The following is a 23370-nucleotide window of genomic DNA, read 5'->3' on the forward strand; positions in this document are numbered from 1 at the left end:
AGTTGCTTGGCCGATTTTCTTTCGCATTCGCAAGATATTGTAAATGATGTCACCCTGTGTTCCTTTATCCCTTGAATATATTTAAGTGGCGGTAGCTGAACATTTAAATGTCGGCCAACAGATAGAATATTTCCGCATTCAAGAAAAATATATTTATATGTGAGCCAAAAAGGCTTCCATAGTTATCAGTAATCTTGACTAACTTCACAATTTTCACATTCTCCTGTGAACGATGAAGCCGAATTACGTCATTTTGATTCCCGTCATGGACTCACTGTGTCGACTATATTAAATGAACCATTATTCAGAGCTTATTGACAGTTGAGTGTTTAAATAATATATAGGATGTCTCTACATGTACTACGAAAATGGAGGCACTTCACGATTACAGAACTCTAGGTCACATAAAGATTTAACATTCCGGCCCGCATACCATACATGTCACACAAGGTCACATAGAGGTATTCATTTCAGATCCATACTCACAACGTCACATCAATTTGCTGTACCCGGCAGGTAAATCTTGGTCAATCCAAGAAAGTAATGTCACGTCATACAAAACCAGTGCCAACAGGCAAGCTAACGAGCTTCAAACACGTCCAGCTTCATATTGCATAAAAAAAAAAAAAAAAAACGTGAGACCAGTATGATGATCGTATACTTCCCAATAATTTTCATTAACCTGCATTTTTTTCAAACCTTGTGTTACGAGTTTGCCGTCAATTGACGACTTCTTGCATAAAAATCGTAATGATGGGAGAAGTCCTTTAATATCGAATCAATTGAGACATGTCAACACCATGGGTTGGGATGCAGAGTTGTCGCTATCCAGTAATGGAAAATTCACAATAGGGAAATTGAAATCACACAGCTTGGTGCAGAGATATCCGTGTTGGTTTCGTTGCAGGAAAAGATAAGCGTCTAATGTAGACAAGACATCTGCAGGTTTAACGTACTCATGTCCTTACCCTCAGAGTCATATAAAGGTCTAATACTTGGGGCTCGTGCCCTTAAAAGTCACATATAAAGTCTTCTACATGACCACTTGTATGTATACTCAGTATCCTCGATGTCATATAGAGGTTTCTAATACTCAAGGTCACATAAATATCTAACTCGGATCAAAGTTTGTATGCAAAAACCAGGAACGTGTGATATAGTATTATACTAGAACTCCCTGGTCGATACATATAATGTAAAATAAACATAATAAATTATTTACAAACGCGTCAATATATTGAGGCTACGTTGTCAGTGATTGTACTGAAGTTGAGTTTTCCATAGAAACAGATAAATATACGGTAGTGGTTTTCACATTCAAATATATTTGTGTACAGCAGAAACGTATATGACACGTCTCTGTGTACGTGCAATCAGAGACGTATATAACACGTACATGCCTCGTTCATAAGAAGAAGAAGAAGAAGAAGAAGAAGAATAACTCCTTGTTTCCCTATAATTACTTGTCAAATAACGAATAAAATATTTTAACACCCGGAATAACACATTCAATGATGCTCAAACTATTTGCAATAATATAGAACGAGTAGCTCCCCTTTGTGTAGCTCTCTTTACCGAAACGTCCGAAAACGCTTTTCAATAAAATACAACATGGGAAAAGAGAAAAAGAAAAAAGAAAGATATAGTGATCGACATGTACACAGTTCTGACAAACGAAGGAGGTACAGTATAGATTTGTTCCATATCCATTTATCTACTTCTTGGAGTGTGGTATATTGAGTGTTACTTTAATTTACAGTTCGTACAAAAAACATACAGCCTCATTCGTTCAACAGGAATATAGAGTGTTGTGATTATCTACCCGCGAAAGTCCGATTCCTGTGTTCATTTTGACAACTTTACAGCACTTGCTCCTCAGCACATTTTAATTTTTTTTACAGAACTCTAAAATGATACCTCTTGAACGCATACATAAATTCGCATGAATGGTTAATTAGACGATTGTGATGCTAAAATCCAGCACAACTCCACAAAATGTCGCTCTATTCTATATTAACAAACCAGAAACAGTGAATCGAAATGCACTGCCCAAAATTATACCCAGTACATGGCCGTCATAACATGCATATATATGTATAAACAGGAATCCAAACTCATTGTTGTCAATGCTATATCTGTTATAATATTTGAAATAATGTTAGGTGAGCATAGGAAAAATAACTATTTTTACAAATGAATGTATAATAAGTTATATTAAGCCATTACACAGCAAATATTCATCATTTAGTTAGCAAAAAGGTTATTCTTTCATACCAGCATCAAACTCAAAAATATTCTTGTTAAAGCTTACCTGAAATAATCAGCTCATTCACCTCTCTTGCAATGCTTGGATGTATTGTTTTTTACAGGTGCCAGTCTTATTTCATATCCATATTGCTGCAATTTGTTTGATATATAGGGCCACTTTCAGTTTAAAAAGATGCATTGTAATGTTGTGTAACTTCCAACTTTGTGATGAGTTGAAATAAATAGTACAATATCTGAATAAAGAAACTTCATCGTTTGATAAGTCAGGACAATCATAATGATCTTGACATTATCGTTTGGTAATTTGACACACTCAACCTTATGTCATTTCATACACAAGTGTTAAAGTTCGTTCTGTTGTTTTATAATATTTCTTATACTCATGTCCCTATAGTCTATTATTCCTGTCGCTTTTATTGATGCACCTGATGACCTTCAGTGTGTAAATCTGATGTCCTCTAGGAAGAATTTAGCAACCCCACAGTGTTTATAAGATTAAATGCAGTATACTGATGACAAATTGCCACACTGTAGAGTATATATCTAAGATATAATTTCTATGTAAAAGATGTGTATATTTCATTCAATCGCTTGCTATATTATAAAATATCTGGCAGGATTTGGATAATAATCCAAAATAAATAATTTTTTAGCACAGGTAATCCTAAATAATCTATGATGCCTACCAAATACATCAGACACCTAGACATTAAGTTCATATTTCAGCTGATTTGGTCAATGTAAATTTGTATAACTCAATATACAAGAGTTTAATGACACAGCTTTGTGAGAATCACATGTCTTGGTCAATAAATATAAATATAAACCATGAAAGTTGATATTATTTTACATTATAAAGATAGTGGGTTGTATTTGAATAGATGCTACCAACTGTGAAAGACAGTGCAAATATATATATTTTTTTGTAGCATTATCATTATGTATTATAGGAGGAAAGATTCAGACTCATCGGATGAAGATTCAGATTCTGATTCATCTGAGGATTCCAGGTCACGTTCAAGGTCACCCATTCAGAGATACAGGAAAAGGTCAAGGTCTCCGAGACACAAGAGAAGGTCAAGGTCACCGAAATACCAAAGAAGGAAATATTCAGATTCTGATTCCTCATCCCCTAAACGCTCATCTTCATCATCAAAATCCAAGAAGAAAAAACATGAAAAAAGGTCTTCAAAGAGTGCAAGGAAAGAGAGAGACATTGCTGAAGTGCAAGAAGAAAAAAGGTATTTTTGAGAAACAGTATCAGTTATATTGTATCATTTCTTTCGTACATAACTAGTCTTTATCAAACATGTGCTATTAATCCTGGAATGCTGTTTTGTTTGTTATGAGTATTTAAAAAAAATTGATTCTGGCGAGCCTTGTTTGCATTTCACTTTTTAATGGTTTCTGAGTTTGGTGTTTTAAGCAAAACCAAAAGAAAACCATAACTGCTACAAATTATTAAAGACATTAAAAAAATGTATGATAGCCATAAAGATGTGTAACAGATACATGTACCAGGTATAAATGAGTATAAGTATTACAGCTTACCATGTAAGTGATAAACCTGAAGAAGTCAGCTTATACCCTGGTATATCTGGACAGTTGGTACATCTGGACAGTTGAAGTCCATTCTTTTGTCAAAGCAGAATGACCAGTATCACAATGTGTGACCATTAGCTGCTAACTTTTCCCATTGTTTGTTAAGTCTAATAGAGAACCTAATGCCATACAATACTGGTACATGTACTTTGATTACTAGATGTATTAAATCTTGGAGGGTTTACCAAGGCTTTGAAACCTTGAGCTAGTAAGCTTACTTTACTTTACTCTGTAGCATATCTTGTTGCTTTAGACAGCAAAAGGAGTTGATAAAGGCTTTAGAAACTCCGGAGGAGAAACGGGCTAGAAGACTGGCTAAGAAAGAAGCAAAGGAACGGAGACGCAAAGAGAAAATGGGTTGGGACAAAGACTATCTGGTAAGATAGATGTTTGCAGATCATGTTTTTAAAGAAAAGGCAAGTGAAGAACCATACAATAATTTGTAAAACCTCATCAAGCCATAAACAATGTCCCAATTTTTTTTATATACATTTTTAATACTATAGCTTATAGTCACTTATAACATTTATAAAAATTAAAACATACTCCGTGTGTTTCTGTATATTCTGCAGTCATGTATTTTGTACTTCTATGTGCTGCAGGGTTACACCAATGCTGACAATCCATTTGGAGATGAACATTTACTTGATACATTCACCTGGGGGAAGAAATTGGAAAAAGAAGGAAAGAAAAACTTAACAAAGGAAGAAATTCAGCATCTTCACAAACAGAAAATGGATGAAAGTAGAGTAAGTAGAATAACAGCATGCAGAAGGCTTAATCAAACTTTCAGTGATGAAATACAGTAGGATTCCTCAGAGCTAACCATGAATTGGACATAACCATTTGACCGGTTTAAGGGGTATCAGTTTGCAGAAGTGAACAAAGTTGACCGGTCAAGAGCTGGACATAATTAATCCCATACTGTTCTGCATGTACATTACATATATAATTCTGTTTTGTTCAATATCAAGGCTTAGAATAGGTTTAGAAGATCTGTTCTGGAATTTGCACTGCAAAAAATTTATCATACCTTATAGAAATACTCTGGTGATAATAAAAACTTCCAACATTCTGACAGAAACTATTTTTTTCTCGCTAATTACCTGACCCCATGATAAGCCTTAAAACTACCCTTTCCTGTATATCCTATGGAAATCATTAGTATCTTATTACATTGCGATAGTTGATGATAGAAAGAAAATGAAAATTAATTTTATTACAGCGTGAACTGGAGAAAGTGAAGAAAAGAAGGCTTGAAAGAGAGAAAGAAGATGAAGAAAGAGAAAAAGAAAGAGTAAGTTCTGTTAACAACATGTAAATGAAAGCATTGTATCAAGATTTTATCATATTTCTAGCTTGAGATATATGGAATAATTGTGAAACCATATTTTGCTGTATATATGTTGCTTGGCCAAATCTGCTCAGCCATTTCTGTAGGAACGAAATGGACTCTGCCAAGACATTAAGTTCTCAAAACTGTCTCAGTTTACAAACTTGCTGATAGAGGACTTATTCCTGGTAATGCAAAGTCAGGGCAATAAATAGGATATATATATTTGATGTAGTATAAACTAAGCAGGATATATTATAATAATATTTATAACTTACATTTCTGTTACAAAATATCTAATGAAATCTTTTGAAATCTGTTTTATCAGCAATAATGCTCCAAATAGAACATTACTTTCTCCATCAAGTGCCTTCGTCAGCAGAGCTTTTATTCCTTTAACTTAAATGTTGACATGGAAATCAAACAATACTTTGTTTCTAGGAGATGATGCAGAGAGAGAAAGAAGTTGAATACTTCAGAGAATGGGAGAAACAGGAGGACAGTGTAAGTACTCCAGTCTTCAATGGGTAGTGACGTCACTCTCTATCAGCTTAAAAGGTCATTAACACATGTTTTCAATCTGAATGAGTTCTTTGTTGAATAAACAGTAACTGATTTAAGTTAATAGACTTACCAGCATACTTTGTTTATTTAGCAGAGTATGATATTTCTCAAACACTTGAAAAATTAAAACTGTTAGTACTAACAAATATAAATGGTTGAATTGTGTCTTTTCTAGTTTCACTTAAACCAAGCAAAAATGAGATCCAAGATCAGGATTCAAGATGGACGAGGTAAGCTACCCATATCAAAGAACAAAGAATAAGTAAAAGTACACTGATCTGGTTGATATCCTGTCAAACATGAAATGGGTATTGTTAAATACATTGTGTTTATTTTCTTCATGTATTTGATACCAAAATTTCAGCCACAGCAACATTACTGATTATTGTTATAGACAAGACATAATATTGTCTCTTTTTAAATACATTTGTGTTTATCTAATGTTCATTTATAGATTTGTTTGAAGTCAGAGAGTTCATTTGAAATAGAGATAATGATCGTCACAATTTTATGATGCAATGCACAAAGGTCTATGTAAAAGTTTGTCTACCCTGTAACAAGTGATGATGAGTTTCTAAAATGTGATGAAAATTTTGACTGGGTATGAAATGAATCTTGTTTTTCAACTTGACAGCCAAACCCATTGACTTGCTGGCCAAGTACATAAATGCAGAAGATGATGACCTGGCTATTGAAATGCATGAACCTTATACATACCTCTATGTAAGTCTATATATCACAAAAGCCTTTTCTCCCTCAGTGCAAGCCTATAAACCTACAAGCTATTTATCTATGTTCAAAAGTCTATATGTGATACAAACCTTATCTGCCCCTGTAAAAGTCTGTATATTGTACAAGCTTTTTCTACATCTGTATAAGTCTATATATTGTACAAGTCTTACCTACATCTGTGTAAGTCAATATCTTGTACAAGCCTTATCTACTTCTGTATTAGTCTATATATTGTACAAGCCTTATTTACATCTGTGTAAATCAATATATTTTACAAGCCTTATCTGACACTATAAGTCTAAATATTGTACAAGTGTTATCTACGTCTGTATAAGTCTATATATTGTACAAGTGTTATCTACGTCTGTATAAGTCTATATATTGTACTAGCTTCATCTACATCTGTGTAAGTCTATATATTGTACAAGTGTTATCTACGTCTGTATAAGTCTATATATTGTACTAGCTTCATCTACATCTGTATAAGTCTATATATTGTACAAGTGTTATCTACAAGTCTTACCTACATCTGTGTAAGTCTATATATTGTACAAGTGTTATCTACATCTGTATAAGTCTATATATTGTACAAGTGTTATCTACATCTGTGTAAGTCTATATATTGTACAAGCCTTATCTACATCTGTGTAAGTCTATATATTGTTCAAGTGTTATCTACATCTGTGTAAGTCTATATATTGTACAAGCCTTATCTACATCTGTGTAAGTCTATATATTGTACAAGTGTTATCTACATCTGTATAAGTCTATATATTGTACAAGTGTTATCTACATCTGTGTAAGTCTATATATTGTACAAGCCTTATCTACATCTGTGTAAGTCTATATATTGTACAAGTGTTATCTACATCTGTATAAGTCTATATATTGTACAAGTGTTATCTACATCTGTATAAGTCTATATATTGTACAAGTGTTATCTACATCTGTGTAAGTCTATATATTGTACAAGCCTTATCTACATCTGTGTTAGTCAAGACATCACTTTGATTTTGTGTCACAATATGTTAAATGAATTTGTATGGTAATGACACTGTCATTGGTTTTTCATTGTAATGATATGGTTGTTGATGATATCATTACTAAATATCCACCACGGGACAGGTATATTGACCAGTTCTTCTCTCCTATACAGGGTCTGACTATCCCTGACCTTGACGATCTTCTGGAGGACATCAAGGTATACCTGGAGTTAGAGGAGGGAAAGAATGCTGACTACTGGCGTGACATCATCACGGTCACTAAAGATGAGCTCAATAAACTAAAAAAACTAGATACTAGTCAAAGAGGTGAGCATTTCTAAAATTAATTTATTTCTGGAACTGTGGATGTGAAGTTCCCACATTGTACATGCATGTTGAACTATTTTTGCATAGGTTGGCATCAAATTTACACTTGTTCAGATATAATCTGTACTTGAAAAGTGTTTCAGTAATTAGTTGTTGTGGTTTTCAAAGAATGAATGAAGTTATGAAGTGTTTGCTTCATGCTATGAGGAAGTATAATTTGAATATTGAAACATTTTTCAAATGAATTCTTTTCATTGTGTTAATCATAAAAAGTACATGTCTCATTATTTGTATTATATATTACTTGGTACGGGGAATGTTTTTCTCTGAGTACTAATTAAAACTTTTTCTGACAGAATTTCATGATCGACGTGAAGGCATTAACGAGTCTGTCAATGTAGAAGTGGCAGGTATCTTCAAAGGCAAGACGACAAGTCAGCTAGTTGCTCTAGAAGTGCAGATGAAAAACAAACTGAAAGGAGGTGAAGGTGTTGATGTAGGTCAGTATGCTAACAAAACTTGACATTGTTTTCATTAAATAATTGATTTTAATCACCATCGTTCATTTGCTTGTCCTATCAGACAGGCCACACCTCTATAAGTAATTACAAGTTATTCTGATTTGTTTCAGGTTACTGGGAATCATTACTCCAGCAACTCAAGGCCCATATTGCAAGGACAAGACTCCGAGAGCGTCATCAGGATGTTCTACGACAGAAGCTCTTTAAACTTAAACAGGAGGTACAGAATAAACAGAGTGTGATGATTCTGACAGTCGGAGATAGTATATATGAAAAACAATCAAAGACTACTACAGTACATAGTAATGAGATTGATGGTACACAGTACGGTCCTTGTGTAGTACATCATTTGACAGTAAGCTGACTGAATGTGACACAAAGCCTGTTTTATTGTATTATCCGTGTTATAAATGCCACTTGATTGATATTTAATGTTGCTTTACAGACTTAACTTTTTATCAATTGAAAATAAATATGAGCTTTTTATTTAACTTTCTAGCAAGGAATAGAATCCCAGCCCTTGTTTCCTTCTGCAATGGGAACGGAGAGTTCTGTGTCAAGGGAAAGCACTCCACGTCTAGAGACTGTTATGGCACCACCTGAAGTTAAAGAAGAGCCAGAAGAAAGACAGGAGGAGTCTGATGGTCCTAGTGGAGAGGCAGAAGATGAGGAGTATGTGTAAAATTAGGAAAGATGCGATATGTTTTTAGGGAGTCATTTTTACAGAGATGACAGAATTATGGATCATATAGAACTTGTATCTCTGAAATTTAAATTCTTATTTTTCATATGGACATAAATTTGGAACATACATAGAGGTTATAGTCTAAGTCACTATGGAATATATACTTAGAATTATTCCCATTTTCTTCTTTGTGTGTGTGTTACTGAATAAATTAATGGCAAAATTGTTGGATGATGAAAATGACCCTCTCATGAGTTTGGCTACCGTTCAAATGCATTACATGATTTATAATGTTAAAGAAGCTGTCATATATGTCCCTTATGTTAATGGTAATGGTTTGTTCACAGTGAGGGTGATGAGGCGGTTATCACTGAAGAGGACTTGGAGGAGCAGGCTTATGTAGACTATGAAGCTGGGAAATACTCACCTAGGCTCTTACGTTTTAATGACCTGGAGATAGATACAATTGTGTACGACCCGACTGATGACATGAAAAAACTAGAACTAGCTCGACAGCAAGTCAGAACACTTGGCCAAGTTAGGGTAGGTTCTTTCTTTTAAACCACATCATAATGTAAAAACCAGTGTAATGTCTGCACCTACATAATGTGCTCACATACTTTTTGAGGTCAAAAATACTAATGTTTCTACTTGCATAATGTGCACAGCCAAAAATTCAGTAAATATAATGATCTCAGGGAGCCAAGATATTGATCTCAGGGAGCCAAGATATTGATCTCAGAATGTTCAGCTTATGTGTTAGACTAAAGATATATAGTCCAAAACTTAAAAATATTCTCTTTAAAATTCATTTCATCTCATTTATTGACTTTGAATTACCTTCTTCTCTCTAATTATGGGTACAATACAGTTGAAAAGAAAAATCTGCCCACTGTCTTTGACATTACACACCACACTGTATTGTACACTTACCTATCAAATAAACTCAGGTTTATCTATCTTGCGTACAAAAACACTTCACACCAGTTTCAATTAACAGTGTTGAAATCACAGGTACAATGTTCAAGTAATTATCTACCTATTCATGACCAAACCAGGTAATTATGATCTGAGCAAGTCAAGTTTCACTGTCACATCTTGTGTGTGCCAGGTAAAATAACTGGGGGCCCCAACATGTATATGTAAGCGTATATGCAAGCAGTCCGTATACAGAGGATGGAATGTACTTAAGACATGCATATGTTTATCAACAAAAGTGGAACAGTGTTTCATTACACATTTTGGTAAGATTATCGTGCAGGAACTATCCCTATTTTTCATTGGACTAATAAATAAGCTTTGGAAACACTAGTAAAACTTATTTTAATAAATGATTAATATAATCCACACTCCTCATATTGATATGTCAATGCTAACCTCCACCAATACACATGAAAACAGACATGCGCTCATGGCTCCATTTTGTCACAATATCTAACATGAAGGAGAATCAAATAAAACCTGTCAATTTCTCAACAGCTGATGATTTAAGTGTTTCAAAAAGATAATCATATTACAATCAACATATTTTTCAATGTCTCCAACAGGACACTGTCTTTGTAGATCACTAGTTTTCTGTCTTGCTAGTTGCTTTCACATTTTAAACACTTTGTCCTAATTTTGTATGATATTGATTCTGATAGTTTGCGTTAATATATACAGTAACTATGTGATCTATTATTTTTGTTGTTATATGAATCGTCTAATCCTTCTTGTGTCAGTTTTTCATACCAGATAATCCAAACAATCAATGAAGGTGGCCTCACATAATCTTTCATGAAAGAGAAATTGAAATCTGATAGATATATAATGTGTGCACCCCTCACTTTGGACCTATATTTAAATTTTTTTTTAAAATGCTCACAATACATGGGGTTTTTACAGTAGTTTACTTTTGCATGTCTTCTCATGAATCATATCAATCAAAATTTTTGAATTTCCATAGGAGGGATTGTACATGTTAAAAAACTTCAAATCTCAGAAAAGTGCATTTATAAACCTTTTTTTGGCACGCAAATATCATCAAACAAGGTATTTCAAACAGCTGTTTATGGTTTGCTAATTTTGTTTATGAAATCATAAACAGTTTCAAAGATTTGCTGATAATTTATGTCAAACCTGGCATAAAAAACCTGCAGTCTCCCTTCATAATAGGAGTTGATTGGTAAGGATTGTTTTGTCATGTTATGGTTGTACAGATTAATCTTAAAAAGAAATAGATATCCTGTAAACATCAGTGATCTTAGTATCCCTAACCTATGTAAAAACACCCTTCATACTCTTAAAAAAACATTCCTCAAATCTTCTCCCTCTTTGTAAGACTGAAGTGGAGTCAAAAAACATTTTGTTTTGTATTATAGTTAGATGGAGAGACAGAGTTTGAGAAGAAAGCCCGAGAGGGTATGAATGATGAAGAGGCCCAGTTCAGTGTAGAGGTTGCTCTGGACCAGCAGGCATTCCTTTGGTCAGACAAATACAGGCCTCGCAAACCTCGCTTCTTCAATCGAGTTCATACAGTAAGTACTTGTCCGGCAATTTTTTCTACTTCATCTGAGTGCAAACAATAAGTATCTGCCTCACACAACTCACCTCTTCAAAGTACATTAGCGTGACTTCAGATATCCATGTAGTGCTGGCAGTAATCAGGATATTTATTGTATTGTAAAGTGTTTGAGCAATTAACATACAGTGTTGATTTCATTCATTATACTGGTAGTTTAGTGTAATTGGATTCTGTATGACTTTGGATTATTTTCTAGGGATTTGAATGGAACAAGTATAACCAGACCCATTACGACATTGACAACCCACCTCCAAAGATTGTACAGGGTTACAAATTCAATGTAAGTAGTACAAAGGTAACAGTAACTTTATAAATTGTCTGAATGAAAATGTCCAGAAAATCATGCATTTTCCTGGTTTATTCAGTAAATATGTTGTTATGAAAATAAAGGCAAAATGATACTGAGAGATACTTTTAAGATTAATATGTATTTTTTGATCTATAAGACATTTTCTTGGAGGGGAAGTTTCCATAATGTCTGTTTTTGGTGACTTTTGTAGATCTTCTACCCTGACCTCATAGACAAGACAGAGACTCCTCAGTACACTTTGGTAAGTACACATGTACCAAGACCCTCAGTATACTCTTGTTATCAGATGAGTGAGTCCTCATTTTACTATGGTAAACAGCTGAGTACAGAAATTTAAGTTATCTTTAGTAAGTACATGTATACCGAGACCCTTTGTAAACTTGGTAAGCACAAGTATACAGAAATCTTGAGAGTTCTATAATTTTGTTTCGAGATCCTCTGTATAATTTGTTAGTACACATGTACTGAGACCCATTGTATACATCGTAAGATTCTGTAGTAAGTACATGTGCTCCATGACTCCGTAGTAGGTTCTTAGTTTGCTCAGATAATCAACCATACACAGACTTCTTAATATGGCTAGATAAGTAGATATTCACCAGGATCAATTTACCCAGACTTAAAGTACATAATGGCAAATACAGGTACACATATACATGTGATGAAACCTATAACGGTAAGGAGAGTGAAGAAAACTATAACGGTTAAGAAAGTGATGAAACCTATAACAGTTAGGAGAGAGACGAAACCTATAACAGTTAGGAGAGTGATGAAACCTATAACAGTTAGGAGAGTGATGAAACCTTTAACAGTTAGGAGAGTGATGAAACCTTTAACAGTTAGGAGAGTGATGAAACCTACAACAGTAATCGGAGTGATGAAACCTACAAAAGTTAGGAGAGTGATGAAACCTATAACAGTTAGGAGAATGACGAAACCTATAACAGTTAGGAGAGTGACGAAACCTATAACAGTTAGGAGAGTGATGAAACCTATAACAGTTAGGAGAGTGATGAAACCTATAACAGTTAGGAGAGTGATGAAACCTTTAACAGTTAGGAGAGTGATGAAACCTTTAACAGTTAGGAGAGTGATGAAACCTACAACAGTAATCAGAGTGATGAAACCTACAAAAGTTAGGAGAGTGATGAAACCTATAACAGTTAGGAGAGTGATGAAACCTATAACAGTTAGGAGAGTGATGAAACCTATAACAGTTAGGAGAGTGATGAAACCTATAACAGTTAGGAGAGTGATGAAACCTTTAACAGTTAGGAGAGTGATGAAACCTATAACAGTTAGGAGAGTGATGAAACCTATAACAGTTAGGAGAGTGATGAAACCTATAACAGTTAGGAGAGTGATGAAACCTATAACAGTTAGGAGAGTGATGAAACCTATAACAGTTAGGAGAGTGATGAAACCTATAACAGTTAGGAGAGTGATGAAACCTATAACAGTTAGGAGAGTGATGAAACCTATAACAGTTAGGAGAGTGATGAAACCTTTAACAGTTAGGAGAGTGATGAAACCTATAACAGTTAGGAGAGTGATGAAACCTATAACAGTTAGGAGAGTGATGAAACCTATAACAGTTACAGGAGTGATGAAACCTTTAACAGTTATGGGTGGAAATGACCAATTATATATCTTGCCCAAACTCAAAATGATTGATAATTTATTTGTAATTTGTATTTAATCCAGACACCTATTGAGGGAGATAAGGACTTCGCTACACTCAAGTTTCATGCTGGTCCCCCATATGAGGTAAGTTAACCAAATAAGCTTGACAATCTATAAATGGGGTTTGTCCTGTACCAATGGTTGTTTTGCTCTATAAATACTACATAGTTATTGTGGTAGATGTTTACATATATAATAGACTTAATTCCCCTATACATCCAGATGGACTTTGTTATCAACAATCTATGGAAACTGTGTAAATGTGCTATTCTACATGTATTCTTACGTTTTAGTTTAATATTGTAGATTTTTGCTGTGATTGCAATGATATAACAAACTAATATGTATTATAATAATGTGTTATTCATTTGTGCTTCTATTTCTTTCAGGATATTGCCTTTAAGATAGTAAACAGAGAATGGGAATATTCTTACAAACATGGATTTCGCTGTCAGTTCCAAAATAATATCTTCCAGCTTTGGTTCCATTTCAAGCGTTACAGATACAGGAGATGAGGAAATATGCTGAATTTAGGAAATTTATAAACATGAATGTTTTGACGTTGAGGAATCATTGGAAAAAATACCTCTCTGTAGAAGAAAAACCAGTATATAGGTACATATATATAATGGAATGGTTCAGTTGTGCACTTTTAACATGAAAGAAATGTTATCTAGCTCACACAGTACTTACTATTAATCATCTTGTAAGCCAGTAGTATGAATTAATGATATGAACTGGAAAGTTAACATCAACTTGACCTTGACTGAGTGATAAACCTAATAAAATAAGCATTGAGGGAAGTAATGAAGTGTAGAAAGTTTAGGTTTCCATTATTTGGTTCTGCTATATGTGTACTAATCATTTCTTTGTAACAAGGTATATAAAGTGTTGGCAGAATGTGTGTGTAGAGGCAGAGGAAACAGTGTAAGGAGGTAGAGGAGACAGTGTAAGGAGGTAGAGGAGACATTGTAAGAAGGTAGAGGTAGAGGAGACAGTGTAAGGAGGTAGAGGTAGAGGAGACAGTGTAAGGAGGTAGAGGTAAAGGAGACAGTGTAAGGAGGTAGAGGAGACATTGTAAGAAGGTAGAGGTAGAGGAGACAGTGTAAGGAGGTAGAGGTAGAGGAGACAGTGTAAGGAGGTAGAGGTAAAGGAGACAGTGTAAGGAGGTAGAGGAGACATTGTAAGAAGGTAGAGGTAGAGGAGACAGTGTAAGGAGGTAGAGGTAGAGGAGACAGTGTAAGGAGCTAGAGGTAGAGGAGACAGTGTAAGGATGTAGAGGCAGGTGAAACAGTGTAAGAATGTAGAGGCAGGTGAAACAGTGTAAGAATGTAGAGGCAGGTGAAACAGTGTAAGAATGTAGAGGCAGGTGAAACAGTGTAAGCATGTAGAGGCAGGTGAAACAGTGTAAGCATGTAGAGGCAGGTGAAACAGTGTATGCATGTATGAAGAGAAAAATGTGATATCGTGTGAAGCAGAAACTAGTAGAGTGTGTTAGCTTAAATATTAATGAGATGTAGATAGTGACTGGTTTATGTAAATGATGTATGGCAGAATGATTTTGTATTGGTATATTTTATATCCAGACATTAATCTGTGATGTGATATACAGTGCAGACAAAATAAAAAAATAAGTCATGAAAATGGTTTTAATATTTACTCAACAAGCTTTTTCTCACAACACATAAGGGTGTATTAAATTATGGTGTTAAACACATGACCTCTGTACTACTTAGCTGTAATACAGCTTACTTTGTACTACATATAGCTCCATGTGGAGACTTCAATTTTTCAAAACTACAGATAGGAAATGTCAGGATACTATAACTCATAATGTACATATCCACGGAGAATTTACTCCAACTTCCACTTCTAATGTGAATTTTATCTTTAACATACACCTCTAAAGAGAATTTACTCTTAACTTCCACCTCTATAGAGAATTTACTCTTAACTTCCACCTCTGTTGTGAATTTACTCACTGTGATGAGTCAGACTAGGGAGGCAGGATAGTACACCAGTATGTGCTATTGATCAAACAGTGTCTCACACTGTGACAAGTCAGACTAGGGAGGCAGGATAGTACACCAGTATGTGCTATTGATCAAACAGTGTCTCACACTGTGATGAGTCAGACTAGGGAGGCAGGATAGTACATCAGTATGTGTTATTGTTTGTACAGTGTCTCACACTGTGACGAGTCAGACTAGGGAGGCAGGATAGTACATCAGTATGTGTTATTGTTCATACAGTGTCTCACAGTGTGATGAGTCAGATCAGGGGGCTGGGATAGTCCATCAGTATGTGTTATTGTTTGTACAGTGTCTCACACTGTGATGAGTCAGACTAGGGAGGCAGGATAGTACATCAGTATGTGTTATTGTTCATACAGTGTCTCACACTGTGACGAGTCAGACTAGGGAGGCAGGATAGTACACCAGTATGTGCTATTGATCAAACAGTGTCTCACACTGTGATGAGTCAGACTAGGGAGGCAGGATAGTACATCAGTATGTGTTATTGTTTGTACAGTGTCTCACACTGTGACGAGTCAGACTAGGGAGGCAGGATAGTACATCAGTATGTGTTATTGTTCATACAGTGTCTCACAGTGTGATGAGTCAGATCAGGGGGCTGGGATAGTCCATCAGTATGTGTTATTGTTTGTACAGTGTCTCACACTGTGATGAGTCAGACTAGGGAGGCAGGATAGTACATCAGTATGTGTTATTGTTCATACAGTGTCTCACACTGTGACGAGTCAGACTAGGGAGGCAGGATAGTACATCAGTATGTGTTATTGTTCGTACAGTGTCTCACACCGTGATGAGTCAGATCAGGGGGCTGGGATAGTCCATCAGTATGTGTTATTGTTCGTACAATGTCTCACACTGTGATGAGTCAGATCAGGGAGCCGGGATAGTCCATCAGTATGTGTTATTGTTTGTACAGTGTCTCACACTGTGATGAGTCACACTTGGGAGGCAGGATAGTACATCAGTATGTGTTATTGTTCGTACAGTGTCTCACACTGATCGATGAGTCGGACCAGGGGGCCGGGATGGTACACCAGGAGCCCACCTTCATACAAACTCTCCAACTTCAGCCTGAGTCGTATAAGTGTTGCCATGGTTTCGTCAAGGCATCTGTTGACCACCAGTGTATTTCCACAGGTTTCCTCGGTTTCCATAGATTCAGATTGTCCTGTTAAATCACTTACTGGATTTCCACAACACTCTGATACATCACCTGACCACGTAGGTTCTGTCTCTGTGGTATCCATACTGGTAATGATGTGAGAACTGTCTGCTGCTAATTTGTCAGTAGTTACTTGACCAGAAAACCCATCATCATCATCATCATCATCATCATCACTGCTGTACTGTCCCAACAGTGAAAGCCCGCTTGAGCCCAATGTGCATGTGACAGTATCATTTGTTTTACCTTCATTTCGGATGTGTTTGGACAGCAATGTGTCTGTAACAGATTTAGGTTCAGGACAGTCCTCTATACCAGAAACATGTTCTTTTTCACCTTGACTTGTTTTCACTAATAGCTTTGAGTCTATGACAAATTGAGATTTGGGACATTTGCATTTTATTTCAGTTTGATAATCTGTACTTTGGTTATCTTGTATAGAACTGGCAATCTTTTCTTCCTCCACATTTTTTCTTTCATCAGAGTTTGTTTTTTGTGATTCCATAGTAGACTTTGTGACATCTTCCCATGAATTTTTCATGAAGTCACTGCCTCGATTCTGTGTCAAACAATTTTCTGGATCCCACTTCCTGTCTAAGTGTTTACAGGTGTAATCAGTGTTACCGAGACAGTCTAATGTTTCCACAAAACTTCCCCATTCATTAATCACACACTTCAGGTAACGTGTAAGATACAGAAGGGCACAAGTCTCAGGAGAGGTTAAAAGGTCAACCAATACACTGTGGTCAAAGCTGGTCATTTGTAACAGCTGGTAAAACTGTCGGTGTGGATTTATTGTTGTGATCAGCTTCTCGAGATATGGTCTGAATGTCTCTGATCTGAATATAAAATATTCATATTTAGATTTCATATACATTTGTACATGTCCATGCTTTGGTCATGATTACAAACAAGATATTAGCTTTATTTTGAAAAATATTTATCAAACATTTCAAAATAAAATAACTTTTTGTGTATTAAAAAATTATCATCTTAGCTTACAATGTAAAGAAGGACCTAAAGTATGGAAATTGAAAAAGAAAATGTAAGAAAGAAAAACATAAAAGATAATGACTTCAAAATGGTATTACATTAGAACTAAGAACTTCCTTTATCCTACCTCTTGTTGGTGATACAGTAGATGTCCAGTACTTCTAAGAAGGCTTCCATCAGTGTGTCGTCCTGGTCACCAAACACAGTGGTCATCCAGTCAAAAGACTCACCCCTATGGTCACAGCCATGCACTGTTACAGTAGCATGGTCGTTCAGCTGGAGAAGACACTTGGAAAGGTCTGGAAGTGCTAGATTAACTTCTGAAATATGGTACAGCTGTAGTTCATTCTGATAAATATTTAAATCGACATATGTATTGAAAATGGCAAGAAAAATGCATATGATTAAAAACAAACACATGATTATGGTTTCATTTGAAATGAATGTAAAATCTATAATGTATGCACAAATGATAAATAACACTACTTCATGATTATATAGTATTAAGTATGTCATCACATTGTCAGGATGTATTGTGTCCTGTGTTGGATGTGATGTTACTGTTTGGATGTGAGGTTTGTTGTGGTGCATATTGTCTCACAGGTTGTCTCAAATTGATTGTGTTTAGTACGATATCACAGTGTTGAAATGTCATGTCTATTGTATTGAATGTGACATCAGTGTCAGGACGTCAAATCTGCTGTACAAACATATATTTTTTGGGTCTACTGTGTTGACAGCTACATCATGAAAGTAGAATGTTATGTGATGTTTATTGTGTGGAATGTCACATTCCATCTGAAGATGTTATATTTCTTGCTTTGAATGTAACATTACAGTCCTAGGATGTCATGTCTGATGTTTACAGTTGTTAATGTGACATCACAGTATTATGACATTATGTGTGTTTTGAATGAAAAATTGTTATTTATGAATCTTTTGAAAGGGGAGAGGGGGGCAATTTTGTCATGTTTTACCTGTATCTTGAGAAAACCGGATAATGGTAGCAGCCACAGACAAAAGTAAAGCAGCAAGCTGTCGCAGAGAAGACAAATTTCCAAATTCTGGTTTCATTTGTGATTTGCAGGAGACAAAAACCAGTGTCCCGCCAAACCCAGAAGCAGTTTCATCATACAGGTTGCATATTCCTCTGCCTAGGGCCCATTGTATTATTGCTGTTCCTAGTTTCACATAGATAGGCTCAAGAGAGGTCTTCAAACACAAACTCTGGCCATAGGAGTAAAACGTTTTAAACAAGTGAATCACATGTCTGGAATACAGGTGCTTCTCAGTAACACTGATCCTATGTACAGTTTGTTGAAGGTTTTCAAAGTCCATAACCCAATGCAAATCTAACTGCAGGTCTTGACATTTCTTAGCTGACTTTCTCCACAAAATAATAAACGTTGTCAATAAAATCAAATTGTCATTTTGGAATGGTAATCTTAATAAGATTTCTGTTAGCCAAGGAAATGTCTGTTTCACAACATCTAGAATAGTGATTGCTAACTCTCCTTGAAGGAGGTCAGATGTTACCTCCAGTATTGTGTTTTTGTTTAATGTGCCAATTTCCTTTTTTCCAAGGCAATCCAATACTCCATGAAAGCATTTTTTCACTTCTACCTATTTCAACAAGACATAAATTTCAATAGACTGGTACAATAACAGATTGACAAATCATCTGTAGTAATGCCAATCATTTAAATGTAACATGGAATTTGAAATGTTATCATCTTTTTTGTTATCATCTTTAAGTGGTAAAAACATATGTTTACATAAGATAACTTGCTTTATAACAAAAATCTGTCTTAAGTTAAACGTTTTCTGTTTACCTATCTTCTTGACTTTTTAAATTGAAGTGAAACTTGTCAATATGAGTTCAGCAAATAATTGCCTGGTGTTACATTTCTAAAACATATGTAAAACCTTAAATCCATGAGAGAAAGAACCTGTGTCTTACTGCATTGGTAGATATGATCTTATACCTTATGACTTGGATGTTCCAACAGGGCTACAAGTGCTTGGCGAGCAGCATACAGTACAAAAGGGTCAGCATCTGTCTGTACCAAATCTATCTGAAAGAAGAGAGAAGTTCAATTAACAGAAAAACATCATTTTTGCCTGAGAATGACTTTGTATATATATATATTAGGTAAAAGTTATGTTAATACACTTCAGGTATCATCAACATGGTCAACACATAAAACACACAGTCTATGATTGTACAAATGCTTTATTTTGTTTTTGTCCTGTCCTTACCGTTACCAGAATAATGATAATAATAATTACAATAACAATAATAGAAAAAGCCATGTCCATGTACCAGTCTCTAGACTAAGTTTGTCAGCTGAATTGTCATTTATGGTGTTGCTATATCATTATTTACTTAACTTGGCTGTCCTTCAATTCCGTACATTAAAAACTAAAAATTAGCACTGAAAGGTGACAAAAATTCACCAGTAAATAAGAAAAGTTTCATATATTAGCAGAAATAATGGATGCAGGCTTGTAGCCTCGATGTCCATATCGATATCAATACATAGCATAATGTAGATAATTCCTCAGTACAATGGCTTAACATAAGTTACTGTAAAGGGTTATTTTTCCAGTGTTCATATAGCCTTATTTCGAACTGTATAACAGATTCAGCATTGACAACATTTTGGGGTAATCTATTCCATAAATCTACAACTCGATAGCTGAAGAAATGCTTTCTTCCATAATGACGACATTACTTCTAAAATATTTCTTGATCGGGACATCTGGTCCTATTCATATTGTCCATTTGGAAAAGGTTTCTTGATACCCTACTATCAAAATTATAAGTTAATATTTTGAAAACGTTTCTTCTCCTGCGGTGTTGTAGTGTCGGCAGATTTAACTTTTGCAACCGTTCCGGATAAGACAGATTTTCAGTCCAGGGACTTGTTTTGTAGGCCTTCTTTGCACATTTTCAATGCGTTCTATATCTTTTACTTTATATGGGTTCCAGACACTCACGGCATACTCCAGGTGGGGTCTAACAATTGCTTTAATTAGCATTTTAAACATGGATTCGTCCAAAAATACTAAAGATCTTATTAAGCCTACTATACTGTTTACTTTATTTATTTCATTTGTAGATAATTTAATATTCATCTTAGACATCTTATAATGAAATATTGGATAGTTACCACAATATGTAGCAGTCTTGAAAAACTTTCATCAAAGTTCTTCAAAGAATGCTCTTCCCTGCTCCTGAACCATTTATTACAAGTTGTCAGATATCCGAGTTTGAAACTTGTCTGAATTTCTCTAGTATTTTCGGCATGCTGAACACAAGCATCTGATAAACAGTTACATAAATATGTAATATTAGTTCCTGTCAAATGTTTCAACATAATAGTAACGTGTGTTTGTTTGCGAAAAAGATTTCACGCACATGTTTCCTTTAACACTTCCGTCAACAACACAACCGGAAGTTTCTCTAATGGTTGAGGTACAAAAATCAGATTGATAATTTTGATTTGTCAAGCATCATATCCACGTGCGTTCTGCTACGTTGTACATATAGGTGAATATCTATTTTATTCATAATGATAGTTTTACCCCAGTCAGTGGTCATATACACATGTTCAAATTGTATGTAGAGTGGCTTGTACAAGACGAGATCGGCGGTAGTTATTCTTGTAAATGTCATTCAGCTGTCATTAAGCAGTGCGAGATAGAAAATGGTGAAATCAGAGATGTAAATTGTGCAATATTATCAGGCAAGATGAATTACCTAAATCTACCATAATTTACCAAATCTACCGACATAAGTAAGTAAGTAAGTAAACAGATCTTGCACGCATATACCAATATATTTTCGTTTGGGGCCAGCCAGGGACATTAACGTTTTACCTGATGTTACCTTATGATGTTTCCGCATGCAGGACCTACTGGTCCTCTATGGGCAGCTCAGAATTGTTCGTAAACACCATTTAATGAATTGCCGTCCTTCCGGTATCTGGTCCATAGCTTGCTGTGAAGTCAAACCACAGAGGGTGGCTTTCCCAGAGCTTGTCAATTCTGTTCTTGGAAAGGTTTGTTGTTCTGGCAGAGACTATTTGTTCAGGAAGACTGTTCCATGAATCTACAATTCTGTGTGCAAAGTTGTATTTCCTCTGGTACAATGTTGTTGCACTAATTTTAACGAGTTTCCTCTTGTGCTGCTGGACATGTTTAATTTCAACAAATCAGAAGTAACTTTCTGATCATAAATTCCTTTCAAAATTTTAAAGACTTCGATCATGTCTCCGCGCATTCGTCTGAATCTGAGGGTTGGTAACTTCAGTCGTTTTAGATGTTGTTCATAGTTCATGTCTTTCATATTTGGTAGCATCCGTGTAGCTCATCTTTGGACATTTTCTACTGCCTCCATATCCTTTTTCTTATAAGGTGACCAGACAGAGCTTGCAGAGGTTTTAATTTGCAGTTGCGTTTGTCTCCCTTCCATCTGTCCAAGTTTTTGGTAATTAAAATGTACCTGATCACTACAAACTTCAAGATTTGACAATTTTATTAATGACACACTGCTCTATAGACAAAAACATTGCTTATTTCGAGATGGTGCGGACATAATTTTGGTGTTTTGGTGGATCTTCATAATGGTGTTTCTTCTGGTTGTTTCCCGTGTTTGAAGATGAACCAAATCTGGCAAGTAGTCTGCTGGAAAGTTCATCACTCAAAGGAAACAGTTATATCTGTATTTTCTCTTAAGTATGCAATTTATTCTTTCGTTGCCAGTTAGTTATCTTCCTTAGTTAGGTAAGAACAGTTGGAAACATTCCCTTCAGTTAAGATCACTTTCACCGAAACTTACTGAATGCTAGCAGACTTTTTGAAGGTATCAACTAAGTAGACGATTCTGGTATCTCCAGGTACTGAATTGATGGTGATGTCTTGATCTCCTACGTGTGAAATAGCTAGATTTGCTTTGGTGCAGATAGGTCATTTCAAGAGAGAGAGTTATCAATTCTATTTGTGTGAAGCCCTCCTTTTCCACAAAATCTACAAATATAAAATTGTTCCTTTACATAATCAAAATCCTTTGTAATATTTATGTGAATGGAAAGATAAAATTATATTTATGTATTGTTATAGTAAAATGATATGTGAATGTTTTCTACCGAAAGCTTATGTTTGTTAGCTATAGCACAACACTGGTTAGGTGATAACGTGGTAACCTAGGATTGGAAAGGATACAACCACAAACAATAATTATTGAATTAAAAAACGATAACTGATACGACATACCTGCAGTGTTAATCAAGGAGGTGACAATATGTGATAGATTTGGTTAACATTTAGGTAGTCTTCTGTAAGATTTGGGTAGATTGTCACTCCCATATTATCTGTTCATAAATTCTACTATACTTAATGATATGTTGGGAAAATTGGCTGAGCATTTATGACTGTTACCAGGATAAAGACAAAGAATAAGGCCTATTATATAATAGTTCTCACTTATTAATTGACTATTATTTCCTGATGGCTACAACATTACATGTATATTTTACAATTTTGGAAGATCTATTGGAACAGAAAAGCCCTCTCCACTCAGTGTTCATGGGAATCATCAGGAGGA

The 23370-nt window shown here is 35.2% G+C and overlaps 2 protein-coding genes across 3 annotated transcripts; one reads left to right on the plus strand and one right to left on the minus strand.

The window, feature by feature from the left end:
* Positions 1-1597: 1597 nt before the first annotated feature.
* LOC132553386 (splicing factor Cactin-like) lies at positions 1598-15215 on the plus strand. The gene is made up of 18 exons (XM_060217628.1): positions 1598-1682; positions 3219-3509; positions 4124-4247; positions 4473-4619; positions 5096-5167; positions 5645-5707; positions 5943-5997; positions 6402-6490; positions 7656-7809; positions 8166-8309; positions 8441-8550; positions 8830-9002; positions 9363-9558; positions 11376-11531; positions 11775-11858; positions 12079-12129; positions 13593-13655; positions 13961-15215. The coding sequence occupies exons 1-18, from the start codon at positions 1612-1614 to the stop codon at positions 14084-14086; spliced, it is 2169 nt and encodes a 722-aa protein (XP_060073611.1). The 5' UTR covers positions 1598-1611; the 3' UTR covers positions 14087-15215.
* On the minus strand, positions 15215-21161 carry LOC132553387 (uncharacterized). Of its 2 annotated transcripts, none has more exons than XM_060217630.1 (5): positions 20936-21161; positions 19748-19837; positions 18740-19385; positions 17890-18079; positions 15215-17608 (listed from the first exon to the last, which is right to left on the minus strand). In XM_060217630.1, the coding sequence occupies exons 1-5, from the start codon at positions 21140-21142 to the stop codon at positions 16579-16581; spliced, it is 2163 nt and encodes a 720-aa protein (XP_060073613.1). In that variant the 5' UTR covers positions 21143-21161; the 3' UTR covers positions 15215-16578. The 2 variants fall into 2 exon arrangements, with proteins under 2 accessions (XP_060073613.1, XP_060073612.1); XM_060217629.1 differs by having other exon boundaries at positions 17890-18082.
* Between the last annotated feature and the right edge of the window lie 2209 nt (positions 21162-23370).

The sequence above is a fragment of the Ylistrum balloti genome, unplaced genomic scaffold (assembly GCF_031769215.1).
Source record: "Ylistrum balloti isolate Yb309-2 unplaced genomic scaffold, AGI_CSIRO_Ybal_v1 Utg370324, whole genome shotgun sequence".
In the NCBI taxonomy this organism is placed as follows: Eukaryota; Metazoa; Mollusca; class Bivalvia; order Pectinida; family Pectinidae; genus Ylistrum; species Ylistrum balloti.

What these genes read in the sequence shown, in the direction of transcription:
- LOC132553386 (XM_060217628.1), top strand. Translation starts at nt 1,612, where the DNA reads ATGGGAAAAGAGAAAAAGAAAAAAGAAAGATATAGTGATCGACATGTA. An exon ending in AACCTTATACATACCTCTAT is followed by an intron (nt 6,491 to 7,655) that starts GTAAGTCTATAT and finishes TCTCCTATACAG; the next exon opens with GGTCTGACTATCCCTGACCT. An exon ending in TCTTTAAACTTAAACAGGAG is followed by an intron (nt 8,551 to 8,829) that starts GTACAGAATAAA and finishes TTAACTTTCTAG; the next exon opens with CAAGGAATAGAATCCCAGCC.
- LOC132553387 (XM_060217629.1), bottom strand. Translation starts at nt 21,142, where the DNA reads ATGTTGAAACATTTGACAGGAACTAATATTACATATTTATGTAACTGT. An exon ending in CAAGACTGCTACATATTGTG is followed by an intron (nt 19,838 to 20,935) that starts GTAACTATCCAA and finishes CTCTTCTTTCAG; the next exon opens with ATAGATTTGGTACAGACAGA. An exon ending in CCGGTTTTCTCAAGATACAG is followed by an intron (nt 18,083 to 18,739) that starts GTAAAACATGAC and finishes ACCATATTTCAG; the next exon opens with AAGTTAATCTAGCACTTCCA.